This window comes from Hyla sarda, chromosome 4, assembly GCF_029499605.1.
Source record: "Hyla sarda isolate aHylSar1 chromosome 4, aHylSar1.hap1, whole genome shotgun sequence".
Taxonomy (NCBI): Eukaryota; Metazoa; Chordata; class Amphibia; order Anura; family Hylidae; genus Hyla; species Hyla sarda.
In genome coordinates this window covers 32,045,938-32,067,174 of record NC_079192.1, presented here as the reverse complement: position 1 = coordinate 32,067,174, position 21,237 = coordinate 32,045,938, and the positions used below count along the sequence as shown (strand labels likewise).

At 42.0% G+C, this 21,237-nt stretch overlaps 1 protein-coding gene across 1 annotated transcript; it reads right to left on the bottom strand.

Moving 5' to 3' along the window:
• Positions 1-13,839: 13,839 nt before the first annotated feature.
• Positions 13,840-18,704, bottom strand: SWSAP1 (SWIM-type zinc finger 7 associated protein 1). Its single transcript, XM_056570397.1, has 2 exons — positions 18,254-18,704; positions 13,840-14,382 (listed from the first exon to the last, which is right to left on the bottom strand). Exons 1-2 carry the CDS (start codon positions 18,503-18,505, stop codon positions 13,945-13,947), a joined length of 690 nt encoding a protein of 229 aa, XP_056426372.1. The 5' UTR covers positions 18,506-18,704; the 3' UTR covers positions 13,840-13,944.
• Between the last annotated feature and the right edge of the window lie 2,533 nt (positions 18,705-21,237).

Below are 21,237 nucleotides of genomic sequence, written 5' to 3'. Positions count from 1 at the left end.
CAAAACCTTTTTCCTCACCACTGTACCTTTCTATGACTCCTCATCCCTCAATCCTAAATCTCTTCTCTTCACTCCTCAGTGCTAAATGTTTTCTTCTCCTTGTCCCTCATTTATACACCACTTCTTCTTATCCCTCAATACTGAACTTCTCTTCTTCTTATCCCTCAATACTAAACCTTTTTCTCTTAATTCTAAAACTCTTTTTCTCAATCTTCAGTACTGAACCTCTTCTTTTTGCTCATCCCTCAATACTAAACATCTCATTCACCTCATCTCTTCATACTAAACATCTTTTTTTACCTCATCCCTTAATACTAAACATCTCATTTACCTCATCCCTCAATGCTAAACCTTTCCTTTTTCTAACCCTCAATACTTAACCTCTCTTCATCATCTCTTGATACTGAACCTCTTTGATGCCTCATTCCTCACTACTTCACCTCCCTGACTTGTCACCCCTCAATACTAAAATGTGTCTTCTCAATACTGAACCTCTTTTTCTCATCCCTCAATAATAAACCTCTCCTTTTCCTCATCCCTCGATAAAAAACCTTTTTCTTCACCACTGTACCTCTCTATGACTCCTCATCCCTCAATCCTAAATCTCTTCACTTCTCAGTGCTAAATGTTTTCTTCTCCGTGTCCCTCATTTATACACCACTTCTTCTTATTCCTCAATACTGAACTTCTCTTCTTTTCATGCCTCAATACTAAACCTATTTCTCTTAATTCCTCATTACGAAAACTCTTTTTATCATCCTTCAGTACTGAACCTCTTCTTTTTCTCATCTCTCAATACTGTACCTCTCTGACTGCTCATCCCTTAATACTAAACATCTCATTTACCTCATCTCTTCATACTAAACATCTTTTTTACCTCATCCCTTAATACTAAACATCTCATTTACCTCATCCCTCAATGCTAAACCTTTCCTTTTTCTAACCCTCAATACTTAACCTCTCTTCATCATCTCTTAATACTGAACCTCTTTGATGCCTCATTCCTCACTACTTCACCTCCCTGACTTGTCACCCCTCAATACTAAACCTTGTCTTCTCAATTCTGAACCTCTTCTTCTCATCCTTCAATAATAAACCTCTCCTTTTCCTCTTCCCTCGATACAAAACCTTTTTCCTCACCACTGTACCTTTCTATGACACCTCATCCCTCAATCCTAAATCTCTTCTCTTCACTCCTCAGTGCTAAATGTTTTCTTCTCCTTGTCCCTCATTTATACACCACTTCTTCTTATCCCTCAATACTGAACTTCTCTTCTTCTTATCCCTCAATACTAAACCTTTTTCTCTTAATTCTAAAACTCTTTTTCTCATTCTTCAGTACTGAACCTCTTCTTTTTGCTCATCCCTCAATACTAAACATCTCATTCACCTCATCTCTTCATACTAAACATCTTTTTTTACCTCATCCCTTAATACTAAACATCTCATTTACCTCATCCCTCAATGCTAAACCTTTCCTTTTTCTAACCCTCAATACTTAACCTCTCTTCATCATCTCTTGATACTGAACCTCTTTGATGCCTCATTCCTCACTGCTTCACCTCCCTGACTTGTCACCCCTCAATACTAAAATGTGTCTTCTCAATACTGAACCTCTTTTTCTCATCCCTCAATAATAAACCTCTCCTTTTCCTCATCCCTCGATACAAAACCTTTTTCTTCACCACTGTACCTCTCTATGACTCCTCATCCCTCAATCCTAAATCTCTTCACTTCTCAGTGCTAAATGTTTTCTTCTCCGTGTCCCTCATTTATACACCACTTCTTCTTATTCCTCAATACTGAACTTCTCTTCTTTTCATGCCTCAATACTAAACCTATTTCTCTTAATTCCTCATTACGAAAACTCTTTTTATCATCCTTCAGTACTGAACCTCTTCTTTTTCTCATCTCTCAATACTGTACCTCTCTGACTGCTCATCCCTTAATACTAAACATCTCATTTACCTCATCTCTTCATACTAAACATCTTTTTTTACCTCATCCCTTAATACTAAACATCTCATTTACCTCATCCCTCAATGCTAAACCTTTCCTTTTTCTAACCCTCAATACTTAACCTCTCTTCATCATCTCTTAATACTGAACCTCTTTGATGCCTCATTCCTCACTACTTCACCTCCCTGACTTGTCACCCCTCAATACTAAACATTGTCTTCTCAATTCTGAACCTCTTCTTCTCATCCTTCAATAATAAACCTCTCCTTTTCCTCGTTCCTCGATACAAAACCTTTTTCCTCACCACTGTACCTTTCTATGACTCCTCATCCCTCAATCCTAAATCTCTTCTCTTCACTCCTCAGTGCTAAATGTTTTCTTCTCCTTGTCCCTCATTTATACACCACTTCTTCTTATCCCTCAATACTGAACTTCTCTTCTTCTTATCCCTCAATACTAAACCTTTTTCTCTTAATTCTAAAACTCTTTTTCTCATTCTTCAGTACTGAACCTCTTCTTTTTGCTCATCCCTCAATACTAAACATTTCATTCACCTCATCTCTTCATACTAAACATCTTTTTTTACCTCATCCCTTAATACTAAACATCTCATTTACCTCATCCCTCAATGCTAAACCTTTCCTTTTTCTAACCCTCAATACTTAACCTCTCTTCATCATCTCTTGATACTGAACCTCTTTGATGCCTCATTCCTCACTACTTCACCTCCCTGACTTGTCACCCCTCAATACTAAAATGTGTCTTCTCAATACTGAACCTCTTTTTCTCATCCCTCAATAATAAACCTCTCCTTTTCCTCATCCCTCGATACAAAACCTTTTTCTTCACCACTGTACCTCTCTATGACTCCTCATCCCTCAATCCTAAATCTCTTCTCTTCACTCCTCAGTGCTCAATGTTTTCTTCTCCTTGTCCCTCATTTATACACCACTTCTTCTTATTCCTCAATACTGAACTTCTCTTCTTCTTATCCCTCAATACTAAACCTTTTTCTCTTAATTCTAAAACTCTTTTTCTCATTCTTCAGTACTGAACCTCTTCTTTTTCTCATCCCTCAATTCTGTACCTCTATGACTGCTCACCCCTCAAAACTGAACCTCTTCTCCCTCATCTCTCAATACTAAACTCTTGTTTACCTCATCCCTCAATACTAAAGTTTTCCTTTTCCTTCCCCCTCAATACCGAACCTCTCCTTCTCATCCCTCAATACTAAAACTCTTGTTTACCTCATGCCTCAATACTAAACTTTTCCTTTTTCTGATTCCTTAATACTGAATTTCTCTTCTACTCATCCCTCAATACTTAAATTCTCATTTACCTCATCCCTCAATACTTAAATTCTTATTTACCTCATTTCTAAACACTAAACCTATCCTTCTTTTTGTTCCTAAATATTAAACCACTTCTTCTCTTCTGTCTCCTGATTCCTGAATGATAAATCTCTTCTCATCGCCCTACAGTACTAAACCTTCTACATTGCTTTATCCCTCTAGTTAAACTTCTCCTTTTCCTTGTCTCTTAGTACTAACTCTCTTTTTCTTATCTCCCTCAGTAGGGTTTTGGATAGACATATCTATATCTATCTATGCTCCATCTCCAGTCCCACATAAGTGTGGCCCCAATCCATGTCCCTTATTCCTATATGACTACTTGTAAAGTATCCATGACCATTCCTTCCACGGTGGCTTGCCTGTGTAGCTGGGCTGTACCAGTTGTTTGTACTATATGTATTACACCTGTGTTACACTATACAATCTCCCATTATGCCCAGTCCTGCTTCATGGATGTATGTACGGTATTCTGTGTTCCATGCTCACCATTTAAATGAAGCTCCGGGCCTTCCTATAAAAGAGATTACAATGTGTTATTAGATTTAGAAATTAATCATAGACGTCATCTTTGGGCCCCAAAGACTGACAGGAGGTGAATAGAAGAAATGTGCAGATATTAGAGAAGAAGCATGAACATCCGAGGAACCGTCCTACTGGAACCTATTATGAGCTGGTGTCAGGGCCACATACATCACAGGTCACACCATCACATCTTTGGAATTGCAATACATAGTTAGCTGTCACTCACAGTCCTGTATACATAGTTAGCTGTCACTGACAGTCCTGTATACATAGACAGCTGTCACTCACAGTCCTGTATACATAGTTAGCTGTCACTGACAGTCCTGTATACATAGACAGCTGTCACTCACAGTCCTGTATACATAGTTAGCTGTCACTGACAGTCCTGTATACATAGACAGCTGTCACTCACAGTCCTGTATACATAGTTAGCTGTCACTGACAGTCCTGTATACATAGACAGCTGTCACTCACAGTACTGTATACATAGTTAGCTGTCACTCACAGTCCTGTATACATAGACAGCTGTCACTCACAGTACTGTATACATAGTTAGCTGTCACTCACAGTCCTGTATACATAGTTAGCTGTCACTGACAGTCCTGTATACATAGACAGCTGTCACTCACAGTACTGTATACATAGTTAGCTGTCACTCACAGTCCTGTATACATAGTTAGCTGTCACTGACAGTCCTGTATACATAGACAGCTGTCACTCACAGTACTGTATACATAGTTAGCTGTCACTGACAGTCCTGTATACATAGTTAGCTGTCACTGACAGTCCTGTATACATAGACAGCTGTCACTCACAGTCCTGTATACATAGTTAGCTGTCACTGACAGTCCTGTATACATAGACAGCTGTCACTCACAGTACTGTATACATAGTTAGCTGTCACTCACAGTCCTGTATACATAGTTAGCTGTCACTGACAGTCCTGTATACATAGACAGCTGTCACTCACAGTACTGTATACATAGTTAGCTGTCACTCACAGTCCTGTATACATAGTTAGCTGTCACTGACAGTCCTGTATACATAGACAGCTGTCACTCACAGTCCTGTATACATAGAGAGCTGTCACTGACAGTCCTGTATACATAGTTAGCTGTCACTCATAGACTCTCATGCATAGACAACTGTCACTCACAGTCTTGTATACATAGACAGCTGTCACCCGTAGTCCTATGTACATAGACAGCTGTCACTCACAGTCCTGTATACTGTACATATATAGCTGTCACTAACAATCCCTTATACATAGAGAGCTGTCACTGACAGTCCTGTATACATAGTTAGCTATCACTCATAGACTCTCATACATAGACAACTGTCACTCACAGTCTTGTATACATAGACAGCTGTCACCCATAGTCCTGTATACATAGACAGCTGTCACTCACAGTCCATTATACTGTACATATATATAGCTGTCACTAACAATGCCTTATACATAGATAGCTGTCACTCATGGTTATGTATACACGTCACCCTGTATCTCTTTGGTCAGAGTTCACACTTACAGGAACTGATCCATCACTGTCCGGGGATGGAAACACTTGTACAGCATACACATGAAAATGAGAATTCCAAGCAGAGCCAAAACTGTGAGAAAAAGACAAAGAATTAGACTTTATCTGTCACGTTCCAGGGAAGCAGTACAGCTAGCAGGGAACATGACAATCCTGGGGTCTCTTACCTATTTTAGACCACCATGGAAACTTAAATCCAAGAAATCCATTGGAAGAATCGGGGGTGTCACCTGCGGGGATAAAACATGTTATAAGACTATAATAACCCGGGAATCTCATCATCACTCTATATCAGTGCTCTCCAAACTGTGGCCCTCCAGATGTTGCAAAACTACAACTCTCAGCATGCCTAGACAGCTGTCAGCTGTCTAGGTATAGTGTTTTTTTTCCCCTCAGGCATTTCTCCAAAAAAGTTCTCTATAGGGGAAGAAAAAAAACAACAACAAAAAACGTGTGTGTGTGTGTGAAGAAGGCCAAAAAAAAAGGTAAAACCTTAAAGGGGTACTCCGGTGGAAAACTTTTTTTTTTTTTTTTTAAATCAACTGGTGCCAGAAAGTTAAACAGATTTGTAAATTACTTCTATTTAAAAATCTTAATCCTTCCAGTACTTTTTAGGGGCTGTATACTACAGAGGAAATGCTTTTCTTTTTGGATTTCTCTTCTGTCACGAGCACAGTGCTCTCTGCTGCCACCTCTGTCCATTTTAGGAACTGTCCAGAGCAGCATTTGTTTGCTATGGAGATTTTCTCCTGCTCTGGACAGTTCCTAAAAGGACAGCAGAGGTCAGCAGAGAGCACTGTGGTCATGACAGAAGAGGAATCCAAAAAGAAAAGCAATTAGCAGCTGCTAATAAGTACTGAAAGGATTAAGATTTTTTTTATAGAAGTAATTTGTAAATCTGTTTAACTTTCTGGCACCAAAAAAAAGTTTTCCACCGGAGTATGCCTTTAAAGGAGTTCTTCAACTGAAATATTGTATCCCCCGCTGTGCCCGGGCTGTAAAACTATACATAATAAACTTTCACTTACCTGCCTGCGATCCCCCATTGTTCCGGTATCGCCGCCCGTTCTCCAGTCCCGGTCTCTTCCACTTCCTGTGGGTCAGTGACTTCACTCTGCGCTCAGCCTATCAGCGGCCGCGACGGGACATTGTTGCGGCCGCTGATAGGCTGAGCGCAGAGTGAAGTCACTGACCCACAGGAAGTGGAAGAGACCAGGAGCGGAGAACGGGCGGCGATACCGGAACAACGGGGGATCGCAGGCAGGTAAGTGAAAGTATATTATGTATAGTTTTACAGCCCGGGCACAGCGGGGGTAAAAAGTTTTAGCTTAGAGAACTCCTTTAAGGAGAACCTGTCATGTAGGTTTTGCGCATAACTAGGGGAGGGTCAACCATGCTGCCCCACCCATCCGCCAGATTTTTTTCTATGCACAGTCAATGGGAGAAATCTGTCTGTCAAAGGAGTCATCCAGGAATAGAAAAACAGAGCTGATGTCTTTCAAAAGCAGCGCCTCCTCAGTTTGTGTGTGGTATTGCAGCTCAGTTCCATTAAAGCGAGTAGAGCCAAGTTGTAATAGCACACATAACCTGAGGAAGGGGGGTGGTGCTGTTTTTGAAGAAATCGGCAGTTTTTTTTAATTTATCCTAAATAATTCAAGGGTTAAATTATAAAACTAACCCCATACACTGGGCCATAACCTCTATACCAGTGGTCTCCAAACTGTCAACCTCCAGCTGTTGCAAAACTACAACTCCCAGCATGCCCGGACAGCCGTTGGCTGTCCGGGCATGCTGGGAGTTGTAGTTTTGCAACAGCTGGAGGTCGACAGTTTGAAAGCCACTGCTCTACACAGTTCAGCAGTAGATATATATATATATATATATATATGTGTACACCCTCCTCACACACACTACATCTTCCCTATTTATCTCAATAGGCCATGATTTAGGCCCCTACACTTATGGAGGTCCACCTACTGTATGAATCCATAATAATGATACATTGCGCAAAAGCGCATGTAAATCTCCCTTTACGGACACTAATATATCGGCTAGACATGCGTTTTATTCACCCTAATCGGAATTACCTAGGATGCAGCACAGATAAAGAAGGTGCAGAGTTAAGAGGAGTAGGAGTCGCGCCATCTCTGAGTTATCCTGTGGAGCGCTATAGTCTTACGGTAAAGCTGGTATGATGATGTCACGTTAGTACGATGATGTCACACATAACACCGCGGTATGGTATAGAAAGAATGCGCATAACACCGCGGTCCTGCTCGATCAATCTGTGGGCGAATCTCACAGTTTTTTACAGTTGTTGACAAGCTGGGCCTATGGGTCATTGATTCAAATGAGTTACCATGGTAACCAGCCTGACTCTTTCCTCCATTTTCCTAACTGGGAACTCACAATGTGATATTTAGCCACGGATCTGAAGCAGTCATAAGCTTGTGAATTTTTGTACGTTTTTCAAAATAGCGGCATGCTCTTGGAATGACATTTTTCCTCCCATAGACCTTTATAGGTGAAAGAAAAATGGAAGAAAAAATTGCCATGTGTGCATGTACATACGCAATTTCTCCCCCGCTTCAATAAAAATCCTTACACCCAATAAAAAAAAATGCCTATACTAATTCACATTTGGGGAGAGTTAGCAAAACCGGTGTAGAGGAAGAGTGGTGCAGTTGCCCATAGCAACCAATTAGATTGCTATTTTTTATTTTTAAAAAGGCCTCTGAACCATTAACCCCTTAAGGACTCAGGTTTTTTCCACTTTAATTTTTTCCTCCTTACGTTTTAAAAATCCCCGATCACCCCCGATTCAAACTTTTATTAGGGAAGGGGTTAAATGACCTTTATTAACACTTTTTTTTTACTTTTTTTTTTGCAGTGTTATAGGTCCCATAGGGACCTATAACACTGCACACACTGATCTCCTATGCTGATCACTGGCGTGTATTAACACGCCTGTGATCAGCGTTATCAGCGCTTGACTGCTCTTGCCTGGATCTCAGGCACGGAGCAGTCATTCGCCGATCGGACACAGAGAAGGCAGGTAAGGGTCCTCCCGGTGTCCTGTAAGCTGTTCGGGACGCCGCGATTTCACTGCGGCGGTCCAGAATAGCCCGACTGACTAGCCGGGATACTTTCACTTTCGCTTTAGAAGCGGCGGTCAGTTTGACCGCAGCTTCTAAAGGGTTAATACCGCACATCGCCGCGATCAGCGATGTGTGGTATTAGCCGCGGGTCCCGGCCTTTGATGAGCGCAGGGACAGACGCGATGTGATGCGGGGTCGCAGCGCGACCCCGCTTCATATCGCGGGAGCCGGCGCAGGACGTAAATATACGTCCTGCGTGGTTAAAGGGGTACTCCCGTGGAAAACTTTTTTTTTTTTTTTTTAAATCAACTGGTGCCAGAAAGTTATACAGATTTGTAAATTACTTCTATAAAAAATCTTTACTTTTATTTCATGTTTTTCTGCCGTTTGGGGCTCAGTGGCAGTTTTGGAGAATCGCAGCATGTTGAGACTATGGCATTTATTTTTTATTTTTGGACAAAATCGTTTCTCTCCCATTAAAGTCTATGGGAGCAAAAAACATTATAAAAAAAAGAAAAAAAAGAACCCATGTGGACCAGGCCATTTTACACCTTAAGGACCAGAGCATTTTTTTGAACATCTGACCACTGTCACTTTAAACATTAATAACTCTGGAATGCTTTTAGTTCTCATTCTGATTCCGAGATTGTTTTTTCGTGACATATTCTACTTAGTGGTAAAATTTTATGGTAACTTGCATCCTTTCTTGGTGAAAAATCCCAAAATTTGAAGAAAAAATTGAAAATTTTGCATTTTTCTAACTTTGAAGCTCTCTGCTTGTAAGGAAAATGGATATTCAAAATAATATTTTTTTTGGTTCACATAAACAATATGTCTACTTTATGTTTGCATCATAAAATTGACGTGTTTTTACTTTGGGAAGACACCAGAGGGCTTCAAAGTTCAGCAGCAATTTTCCACATTTTCACAAAATTTTCAAACTCAATATTTTTCAGGGACCAGTCCCGTTTTGAAGTGGATTTGAAGGGTCTTCATATTAGAAATTGCCCACAAATTACCCCATTATAAAAACTACACCCCCCAAAGTATTCAAAATGACATTCAGTAAGTGTGTTAACCCTTTAGGTGTTTCACAGGAATAGCAGCAAAGTGAAGGAGAAAATTCAAAATCTTCATTTTTTACACTCGCATGTTCTTGTAGACCCAATTTTTGAATTTTTGCAAGGGGTAAAAGGAGAAAACTTGTATTTGTAGCCCAATTTCTCTCGAGTAAGCACATATCTCATATGTCTATGTAAAGTGTTCGGCGGGCGCAGTAGAGGGCTCAGAAGCGAAGGAGCGACAAGGGGATTTTGGAGAGAACATTTTTCTGAAATGGTTTTTGGGGGGCATGTCACCTTTAGGAAGTCCCTAGGGCACCAAAACAGCAAAAAAAAAAAAAACACATGCCATACCATTTTGGAAACTAGACCCCTTGAGGAACATAACAAGGAATTAAGTGAGCCTTAATACCCCACAGGTGTTTCATGACTTTTGCATATGTAAAAAAAAAAAAAAAAAAAAAAAAAAATTACCTAAAATGCTTGTTTTCCCAAAAATTTTACATTCTTAAAAAGGGTAATAGCAGAAAATACCCCCCAAAATTTGAAGCCCAATTTCTCCTGATTCAGAAAACACCCCATATGGGGGTGAAAAGTGCTCTGCTGGCGCACTACAGGTCTCAGAAGAGGAGTCACATTTGGCTTTTGTGAAGCAAATTTTGCTCTGGGGTATGCCGCATTTAGGAAGCGCCTATGGTGTCAGGACAGCAAAAAAAAAAACCACATGGCATACCATTTTGGAAACTAGACCCCTTGGGGAATGTAACAAGGGGTAAAGTGAACCTTATTACCCCACAGGGGTTTCATGACTTTGGCATATGTAAAAAAAAAATTTACCTAAATTGCTTGGTTTCCAAAAGATTTTACATTTTTACAAAGGGTTAAAGCAGAAAATACCCCCCAAAATTTGAAGCCCAATTTCTCCTGATTCAGAAAACACCCCATATGGGGCTGAAAAGTGCTCTGCTGGCGCACTACAGGTCTCAGAAGAAAAGGAGTCACATTTGGCTTTTTTTAAGCAAATTTTGCTCTGGGGGTATGCCGCATTTAGGAAGCCCCTATGGTGCCAGGACAGCAAAAAAGAAAACCCACATGGCATACCATTTTGGAAACTAGACCCCTTGGGGAACGTAACAAGGGGTAAAGTGAACCTTAATACCCCACATGGGTTTCATGACTTTGGCATATGTAAAACAAAAACAAAAAAATTTACCTAAATTGCTTGGTTTCCAAAAAATTTTACATTTTTACAAAGGGTTAAAGCAGAAAATACCCCCCAAAATTTGAAGCCCAATTTCTCCTGATTCAGAAAACACCCCATATGGGGGTGAAAAGTGCTCTGCTGGCGCACTACAGGTCTCAGAAGAGAAGGAGTCACATTTGGCTTTTTTGAAGCAAATTTTGCTCTGGGGGCATGCCGCATTTAGGAAGCCCCTATGGTGCCAGGACAGCAAAGAAAAACCCACATGGCATACCATTTTGGAAACTAGACCCCTCGGGGAACGTAACAGTGTTACAGTGAGTACTTACACCTCACAGGTTTTTTGAACAGTGGGACGTAAAAGTGAAAAATTTGATTTTTTTGCACTATATTGTTACCCCAAATGTTTCATTTTCATATTGGGTAATAGGGCAAAAGGCCCCCAAAATTTGTAGAACAATTTTGTCTGAGAAAAAAAAATACCCCATATGTGGATGTAAATTGCTATGTGGACGCACTGCAATGCTCAGAATGGAAGGAGTGAAAATTTTGTTGAAGTTGAAGTCGGGGGTCATGTGCATTTATAAAGCAACAAAAAAAAAACCACATTAGAAACTACACCCCTCAATGAACGTAACAAGGGGTACAGTGGGAAATAACACCTCACAGGTTTTTTGAAAAGTGGGCCATAAATTGAAAAATGTGATTTTTTTACACTAAAATCCTGGGGTTACCCAATTTTTAACATTTTCACATGGGGTAATATGAGGAATTGGGTTACAAATTTTGGAAGGCTTTTTCTCCTAACTATAAAAATACATCCACATATGGGGTAACGTGCTGGGCGGGCGCACAACAAGGCTCAGAAGTCATAGAGGTCACTTTGTATTTGTGACCTTTGGCATATCAGTAGCTGACGGTTACATACATTCTGTGGAAAATACAAAAATGAAACACCCACATGTGACACCATTACAGAAAGTACCCACCCTGAGGAATGGGTATAGGGGTAAAGAGGACATTTTGAACGCACAGGTGTTTCCTAAATTTATTTTCCAGGAATGGATGAAGGGTAGCTTTTTGAAAATTGCAATTTTCAACCTATGCTCTGCTTCATTTTTCTGGGAACAACTAACATGTGACTCTGAATTGTCGCCTGGAAATACGACAGAGCTCAGCGAGAACTCTTTGCATTTGAGGCGGATGTTTGTTACGGACCTAACAGTTACATACATTCAGAGGAAAATACAAGAAAGGAACACCCACATGTGAGAATACTACAAACAGTGCACCCCCTAGGGAAGGTGTATAGGGTGAAGTGGAGATTTGGAACAGACAGGTGGCTTTACCCCGAAAAAAATGCACCCACCTGAACCCCCAAAAAACGCTGATCAGTGATAAATCACTGACAGCGGTGGGACAGGCTGCACACACAGGTACGGTCCATCCACACAGTACACACCTGCTACTGGTGGCACGGACCACCTATGGGTGCAAAAAAAAATTAAAAACGCGTTAACTGAAAAAAGAGCCTTTACCACAAAAAAAAAAACCGCTGATCAGTGATAAATCACTGACAGCGGTGAGGCACGCCGCACACACAGGTACGGTCCTGTCACACAGTACACGCCTGCTACTGGTGACACGGACCACCTATGGGTGCAAAAAAGCGCTAGAAAACTCGAAAAAAGCGCCGGCACCACAAAAAAAAAAAACGCTGATCAGTACTACGGGACTGATCAGCGGCGGGTGGGCTTTAACAAACGGTGGCGGACCGCTCTTTTATAACTAAGAGGGTCCGCACACGCTTAGGTGAAAAAAAATTAATAAATCTGCGCCAAAAAAAAACTCGCTGGCGGCAGACCGCAGCGACCCAGCAGGGCCGGGGTCAAGCAGCTAAAGGTGCTACGGACCCCCGGACAACCACTGATGTACGCTGAAAAAAAAATGTAATTTTTTTTTTAACCCTAACCTGTCCCTACCTAATCTAAAACTAACCCTGGGGGATTTATGTGCCAAGGGGCCACAGAAAGGGGGAAAGGGGCACTTTTTTTTTTAACTGAGGGGACGGTGGGCAGCACGGGGCTCCGTCCTGCTCGCCAGATCTCTGTGGAATGGCGGGCAGAACGGAGCAACATTCTCCTAGCCCCCACCATCCCCTCCCATTACACTGTGATTGGTATGGCCACCCAATCACAACTGTACTGAGGGGGGTGGCCACAATGCCAGCCCCCAGTACAGCACGGATGGTGATTGGTGGTGTATATTACACCAACAGTCACCATCTATATCCGGGTCACACGTGACCCTGATGACGCGGAACCTCTGCAGAACGCCGGTAAGTAGTTACCGGCACCCTGCAACGATCGCCGGTATAGGTGGTCCTATATATGAATGAAATCAGCAGACATCCGGCTCCGATCCCCGCCTGGCGGGGAACGGAATCGCAGCACATGCGCTGCTATCGCTGACATGGGGGCGGGTCATCATGACCCCCTAGGCGATATGCCGCGATGCCTGCTGAACGATTTCAGCAGGCATCGGGCACCGGCTCCCCTCAGGCTAGCGGCGGGGGGCCGGGAATGGACAGGACGTACTCCTACGTCCTCAGTCCTTAAGAACTTGGAAACGGGGCGTAGGAGTACGTCCATTGTCCTTAAGGGGTTAAAATTGGCTTTATTCCAAAAATGTTTCCCCTTATTTCTTTAACAGTTAAGGGTGGGGAAAAGTGCAGGGGAAAGATCACATAGGGAAAAAAATTACTAACACCCCCTATTTTTGAAAAAATGCCACAAAAACTGCATATTGGGAGCACAAAATGACAGGGTAGTTTTTTTTAGGTCAAAAATACTTTAGAAAAAAAAACTGGAAGATCAGCTTCAAGGATAGAAAAACATGAGGTCGGGAAGGGGCTGACAAAACCCTGGGCACCAGGGCGAAATTCTAAGTCGACATGGCAACCCAGGATTTTACAAGCCCCTATTCAGGGCATTCCAAAATCTGTGCGACAGCTCTATGGGTGCTATAATGTCTGCTAGAAGTAGTTGTCATCTTTTCATGTCCAGTGGCTGTATGACCATGGTCATTGAATAGAATATACACAAGAAGACACCATGAAGAATAGTATTTCCAGACATTTTACAATTTATTACACTTATAATAAAATTATAGATATAAAAAATCCTATAAAATAAATCTGTCACATGGCTCATGTTAGTCCTGAATTTCAGGGCATTGGTCTCCTACAGTGACATAAGAACTGACTCGTACACTCCCATCTTCCTCCATGTGCAGGTTCCACTGAGGTCTTGGAGACATGAAGCTAATTTTGAACACTTGCCCCTGACCTCCAGATGATATATCATGATACACCAGGCACTGTTTCGGGAAGTAGCGCTCGACGGCCAGAAACGCCCCGTCACTTCTTTCATAGTTTGGTGCCGCAGACACCAAGAGGCCACAACGCAAATGGGATATGGAGTCAAACATTAGTGCGGAGATATGAGCGCCATCTTGGAGGGTGCATGTGGGTGGAAGGTATTGCTCCAGTCCATCAACCAGGATGAGGGAAGGAGGAGGAGACATTAGGTGGAGCGAGGAGAAGAACTGAAGAAGCTCCCTCATAGAAGGGGGGTACACAAAGCGGATTTGCTGAAAGGAGATAAAAAGAAAAAACATATATATTGAATATGCTGTGACTTCCTGCTGGGAGAGGTGCAGAAAGAGCTGTGGAAGGGGGATACAGTTAAGGCTACAGGGCTCCATGGCATTGTCATAATAAAATGGCAGGACTTGGCTATGTTTAGACTTCTGTAGGTTGTATATGTTTGGAGGATTTCTCAACATGTACCTAACATACATATGCATATACCTGCGCAATGTCTGGCTAAGGTCAAAACCACAGTCTTTTTTATGACTATAGGGGGATGGGGATTGGGGTGAGTCCTAGCTACATTTGGGGCATCTTTTTTCAATTCATATCCAGTGGGATGCTCCTCAAAGTGTGTGACTAAATGTAAACCCCTATTTTGGTTGGGATCATGCATGTGGCGCAGTTGTCTCTCACTACAGATTTAGCTAAATTTTTTTACTAATTTCTTCTATACAGTCCTGGGTGGACACCCCTCACCCTTACGCTTTATTATTATTTTTTTTTTAAAAATAGGGCGATATTCAAAAACTGGTTAATTCTGAGGAAGTGTAAAATTAGACTACCGTATATACTCGAGTATAAGCCGACCCGAGTATAAGCCGAGACCCCTAATTTCAACCCAAAATCCCAGGAAAAGTTATTGACTCGAGTATAAGCCTAGGGTGGGAAATACATCATCCCCCCCCTGTCATCATCCAGACCCCCGTCATCATCCAGACCCGTCATTAACATCCTCATCATCATCATCATCATCATCATCACCGCCTGTCATCATCCAGACCCTCATCATCATCACCTGTCATCATCCCCTTGTCATCATCCCACACATCCCCCCTTCATCATCCCCTTCATCATCCCCTTCATCATCCCCTTGTCATCATCCCACACATCCCCCCTTCATCATCCCCTTGTCATCATCATCTCCTTGTAATCATCCCACACACACCCCTTCATCATCCCCCCTCCCCCCTTCATCATCCTCTTGTCATCATCCCACACCCCCCCCCTTCATCATCCTCTTCTCATCATCCGCCCTGAGTGGTCTTCAACCTGCGGACCTCCAGAGGTTTCAAAATTACAACTCCCAGCAAGCCCGGGCAGCCATCGGCTGTCCGGGCTTGCTGGGAGTTGTAGTTTTGAAACCTCTGGAGGTCCGCAGGTTGAAGACCACTCAGGGCGGATGATGAGAAGAGGATGATGAAGGGGGGGGTGTTTTCAGCACGAAAAATCGTGCTGAAATATTCGGCTTATACTCGAGTATATACGGTAAGCAGTTAGATTGCAGGAGATTTTTAACAGTGACTTCTCATACACTGTCCACTCTAGGTTTACACTACATATTAGCTGGCTTAGTTAACACCAAATGAATCAAGGACAACATATTTCATATGCAAATATATTTATTCAAGTAAAACATAAATTTCATATAGCAACTGGTAGGGGCCAGTGGTATTTACATATATATATATATGTGTATATGTAAATACCACTGGCCCCTACCAGTTGCTATATGAAATTTATGTTTTACTTGAATAAATATATTTGCATATGAAATATGTTGTCCTTGATTCATGTGTTTTTGTCCTAACATATTTCCTTTTACCCCAGACGAGTAACGTCTACACAAGTTACGTCTATGCGCTTAGTTAACACCAAGATTTTTTTGCGCATAATGGGGGAGATTTATCAAAGTTGTCTATGTCCCGCATCAATATAGACCAAACTACAGAGGGTTAGTCTGGTCTATTGTGCACCTAATTTATCAAATGGCGCACGGCTCTTGATAAATTCTGTGCACAGACTGCATGATCTATGCTTTAGTCTATATTTAAACCTGCTCCAACATGGTCTGACATTTCGGCGTACTTTCAGCCTATGCGACTTGTCGCTGAAAAGTCGCTTTTGATAAATTCAGCACCAATGCATTTTTCAATGCATTTCAGTCTAAAATAGACTTGCATACATCATGTTCTAAAAATCCTCTAGAGCAAAAGTCGCAGAAAAGTCGCACAGATTTAGACTGCGACTTTCTGTGCGACAAATTTAGACAAGAAAAACTAGTCTAAATCCTTTGATAAATCTCCCCCATTATCTCTTTTTTTGCACAGTATACGCCTGCACAGTTGTATCAATACAAGTCACATGATTTCTTCAACATGTGACTCAGAATTCTACTGATGGATACATGGCGTTTTTTTCTGGTGTTTTTTTCAACGAGAGGGGAAAAAACTGCAAAATGGTCAGAGCATTTTTTTGGTTTTTTAAAGCAGTGCCAATGGGTAAAAAAAGGCAACCCCCCCCCCCCCTAAAAAAAAAAAGCCAAAACTTGTATACATTCTGAGAATGACCTGAAGTTAGTCACTAGCTGACTATGCTCGGGCTGATAAAACGAATGGGGCCCTTGTCTGTCCGATAGTTCCAACATGTCATTTTCCGACATAACTGTGTCTCGGAGGCACAAATTGTGATGTAAACGAGGCCTAACCTAGGGTTATGCTGTCTTGGCATTAAAGGGCTTCGATACAGTCCTAGTAGATGTCAAGAGCCATTCTCACAACCATTTCTAAAAAAAAAAGTTGGACCTAAAAGGAAATTTAGGAAAACTCTCTAGAAGTAATGTCTCCACTGTATACAGAGATTGTGACTGTGCTTTGTCACAAGATAATGAAAGCTGCATTTTGGTTGGTTGCTATGGACAACACTGCTAACAACAAGAGTCAAGGTTACATAACAGGGTATAATATAAGCTACACTCTGGTTGCTATGGGCAGCACTGTTAACCAACGTTAAGCTTACATCACAGGTTATAACGTAAGCTGGACTCTGGTTGGTTGCTATGGGGAACACTGCTAACAACCAGAGGCTAGCGTACATTTACGATTATAATGTAAATTGCACTCAGGTTGCTATGGGCAACACTGCTAATAACCATTTAGAGTCTTTCATCTTTTCTTATAACGTAAGATGCACTTCGGACAGCACTGCTAATAACCAGAGTCTAGCATTCACCTGGGGCTATAACCTAAGCTGCGCTCCTATTGGTTACTATGGGCAACACTAATAACCTAATAACCAATTAGAGTTCAGCTTTAATCTTTGGTCCTATCAGCTACACTCCAATAGGTTGCTTTCATCTCAGGTTATAATATAAACTACACTCCAATTGGTTATTAACAGTGCTGCGCATAGCAGCTAATCAGAGTGTAGTTTACATTATAACCCGAGATGAATGCTAGACTCTGGTTATTAAGTGTTGTCCATAGCAACCTATTGGAGTGTAACTGATATAACCAGAGATTAAAGCTAAACTCTAATTGGTTATTAGAAGTGTTGCCCATAGCAACCAATAGGAGCGCAGCTTACATTATAACCCCCGATGAATACTAGACTCTGATTATTAACAGTGTTGCCAATAACAACCTATTGGAGTGTAGCTGATATAATAACCAGAGATTAAAGCTAAACTCTGATTGGTTATTAACAGTGTTGCCCATAGCAACTAATCAGAATTTAGCTTTAATCTCTGGTTATTATAATCAGTTACACTCCAATAGGTTGCTATGGACAACAATGCTAATAATCACATAATTTAGCTTTCATCTCAGGTTATAATGTAAACTGCACTCCGATTGGTTGCTATAGGCAACACTTAAAAACGACCAGAATGTATTTTTTAATCGGAGATTAAAGCTGCACTCTGATTGGTTACTATTTGCAACACACACCTTATAACAACCAATCAGCGTCTAGCTTTCACCTCTAGTGATAATATAATCTGCACTCTGATTGGTTGATACGAGCAGCAAGTGATTCGCTCTATATACTGTAGCAGTCATGCCCCGCCCCCCTTTTCCCTTCTCACACGGGCACCTTGAGTATGAGGGGGTCCCGGGGCGCCCTCCCCGCTTTGGGCACAGTCTGCAGCGGCTCGGGGCACAGATACATCACCGCCCCCTCCTCCTCTGCTGCCAGAGCCGCCGCCATAAACATAAGCCCGTTCATTCTGTAGCCCGGAGGCCCAATAATCATGGCTGGAGGTCCATGAGGGCCACACTCCGCAGCCTCCTCATCACTGGAGCCGCCGCAATGCCCCTGTAACACCCGCAGCAGCGTCCGGGACATCGCTTCTCAGTCATCCCGCGAAAGTGGCGGGAAAAGCGGCGGCGGCCGCCATTTTGTGCGCGTCATGAGGGGCTGAGCGGTAATGGCCGCTGGTTGGCTTATACTGTAGTGAGGGGAGGAGGGAAGTGTGCCGCATCCTTATGTGAGCTGTGGAACTACAACTCCCAGCTGTCCCTGTCAGGGTTTTTCTCATAAGATTCGGAAGTATTCCAAAATGGCCGACGTGTCATAATGTAGAAGTAATGGCTTCCCTTGCTATTGTGACACTACAACTCCCATCATGCCCTGACAGCCTTTACTATAGTGAGGCCAATAGGAAGGAGTCATTTGTTGTTTTTTTTTCCTCCTCACTGTATTTTAACCCCTTCAGGACGGAGCCTATTTTGGCCTTAAGGACCGGAGCGTTTTTTGCACATCTGACCACTGTCACTTTAAACATTAATAACTCTGGAATGCTTTTAGTTATCATTCTGATTCCGAGATTGTTTTTTCGTGACATATTCTACTTTAACATAGTGGTAAATTTTTGTCGATACTTGCATCCTTTTTTGGTGAAAAATCCGTAAATTTGATGAAAAATTTGAAAATTTAGCATTTTTCTAACTTTGAAGCTTTCTGCTTGTAAGGAAAATGGATATTACGAATACATTTTTTTTGGTTCACATATACAATATGTCTACTTTATGTTTGCATCATAAAATTGATGAGTTTTTACTTTTGGAAGACACCAGAGGGCTTCAACGGTCAGCAGCAATTTTCCGATTTTTCACAAAATTTTCAAACTCAGTATTTTTCAGGGACCAGTTCAGGTTTGAAGTGGATTTGAAGGGTCTTCATATTAGAAATACCCCATAAATGACCCCATTATAAAAACTACACCCCCCAAAGTATTCAAAATGACATTCAGTCAGCGTTTTAACCCTTTAGGTGTTTCACACGAATAGCAGCAAAGTGAAGGAGAAAATTCACAATCTTCATTTTTTACACTCACATGTTCTTGTAGACCCAATTTTTGAATTTTTACAAGGGGTAAAAGGACAAAATTTTTACTTGTATTTGTAGCCCAATTTCTCTCGAGTAAGCACATACCTCATATGTCTATGTAAAGTGTTCGGCGGGCGCAGTAGAGGGCTCAGAAGGGAAGGAGCAACAAGGGGATTTTGGAGAGTACGTTTTTCTGAAATGGTTTTTGGGGGGCATGTTACCTTTAGGAAGCCCTTATGGTGCCAGAACAGCAAAAAAAACCCACATGGCATACCATTTTGGAAACTAGACCCCTCGGGGAATGTAACATGGGATAAAGTGAACCTTAATACCCCACAGGTGTTTCACGACTTTTGCAAATGTAAAAAATAAATAAAAATTTTTACCTAAAATGCTTGTTTTCCCAAAAAAAATTATTTTTAAAAAGGGTAATAGCAGAAAATACCCCTAAAAATTTGAAGCCCAATTTCTCCCGATTCAGAAAACACCCCATATGGGGGTGAAAAGTGCTCTGCTGGCGCACTACAGGTCTCAGAAGAGAAGGAGTCACATTTGGCTTTTTGAACGCAAATTTTGCTCTGGGGGCATGCCGCATTTAGGAAGCCCCTATGGTGCCAGGATAGCAAAAAAAAAACACATGGCATACCATTTTGGAAACTAGACCCCTCGGGGAACGTAACAAGGGGTTAAGTGAACCTTTATACCCCACAGGTGTTTCACGACTTTTGCATATGTAAAAAATTTTTTTTTTTTTTACCTAAAATGCTTGTTTTCCCAAACATTTTACATTTTTAAAAAGGGTAAAAGCAGAAAATACCCCCCAAAATTTGTAACACAATTTCTCCCGAGTACGGCGATACCCCATATGTGACCCTAAACTGTTGCCTTGAAATACGACAGGACTCCAAAGTGAGAGCGCCATGCGCATTTGAGGCCTAAATTAGGGATTGCATAGGGGTGGACATAGGGGTATTCTACGCCAGTGATTCCCAAACAGGGTGCCTCCAGCTGTTGCAAAACTCCCAGCATGCCTGGACAGTCAACGGCTGTCTGACAATACTGGGAGTTGTTTTGCAACAGCTGGAGGCTCCGTTCTGGAAACAGTGGTGTACCAGACGTTTTTCATTTTTATTGGGGAGGGGAGGGGGGCTGTGTAGGGGTATGTGTATATGTAGTGTTTTTTGCTTTTTATTTTATTTTTTGTGTTAGTGTAATGTAGTGTTTTTAGGGTACAGTCGCACGGGCGGGGGGTTCACAGTAGTTTCTCGCTGGCAATTTGAGCTGCAGCAGAAAGTTTGCGGCAGCTCAAATTTGCAGCCGGATACTTACTGTAATCCTCCGCCCATGTGAGTGTACCCTGTACGTTCACATTGGGGGGGACATCCAGCTGTTGCATAACTACAACTCCCAGCATGCCCGTTGGCTGTCGGTGACTGCTGAGAGTTGCAGTTTTGCAACAACTGTAGGCACACTGGTTATGTATCACTGAGTTTGTGACCTAACTCAGTGTTTCACAACCAGTGTGCCTCCAGCTGTTGCAAAACTACAACTCCCAGCATGTACGGTGCATGGTGTACGGTGACTGCTGAGAGTTGTAGTTTGCAACAGCTGGAGGCACACCGGTCGTGAAACACTGAGTTAGGTTAAAAAAAACTCTGAGTTTCACAACCAGTGTGCCTTCAGCTGTTGCAAAACTACAACTCTCAGCAGTCACCGACAGCCAACGGGCATGCTGGGAGTTGTAGTTA

Bases quoted from the DNA above. Each gene is read 5' to 3' on its own strand.
- SWSAP1 (XM_056570397.1), bottom strand. From the start codon at position 18,505: ATGTCCCGGACGCTGCTGCGGGTGTTACAGGGGCATTGCGGCGGCTCC. The intron at 14,383-18,253 runs GTGCCCGTGTGA...ATCTCCTTTCAG, and splicing joins GGGACCCCCTCATACTCAAG to CAAATCCGCTTTGTGTACCC.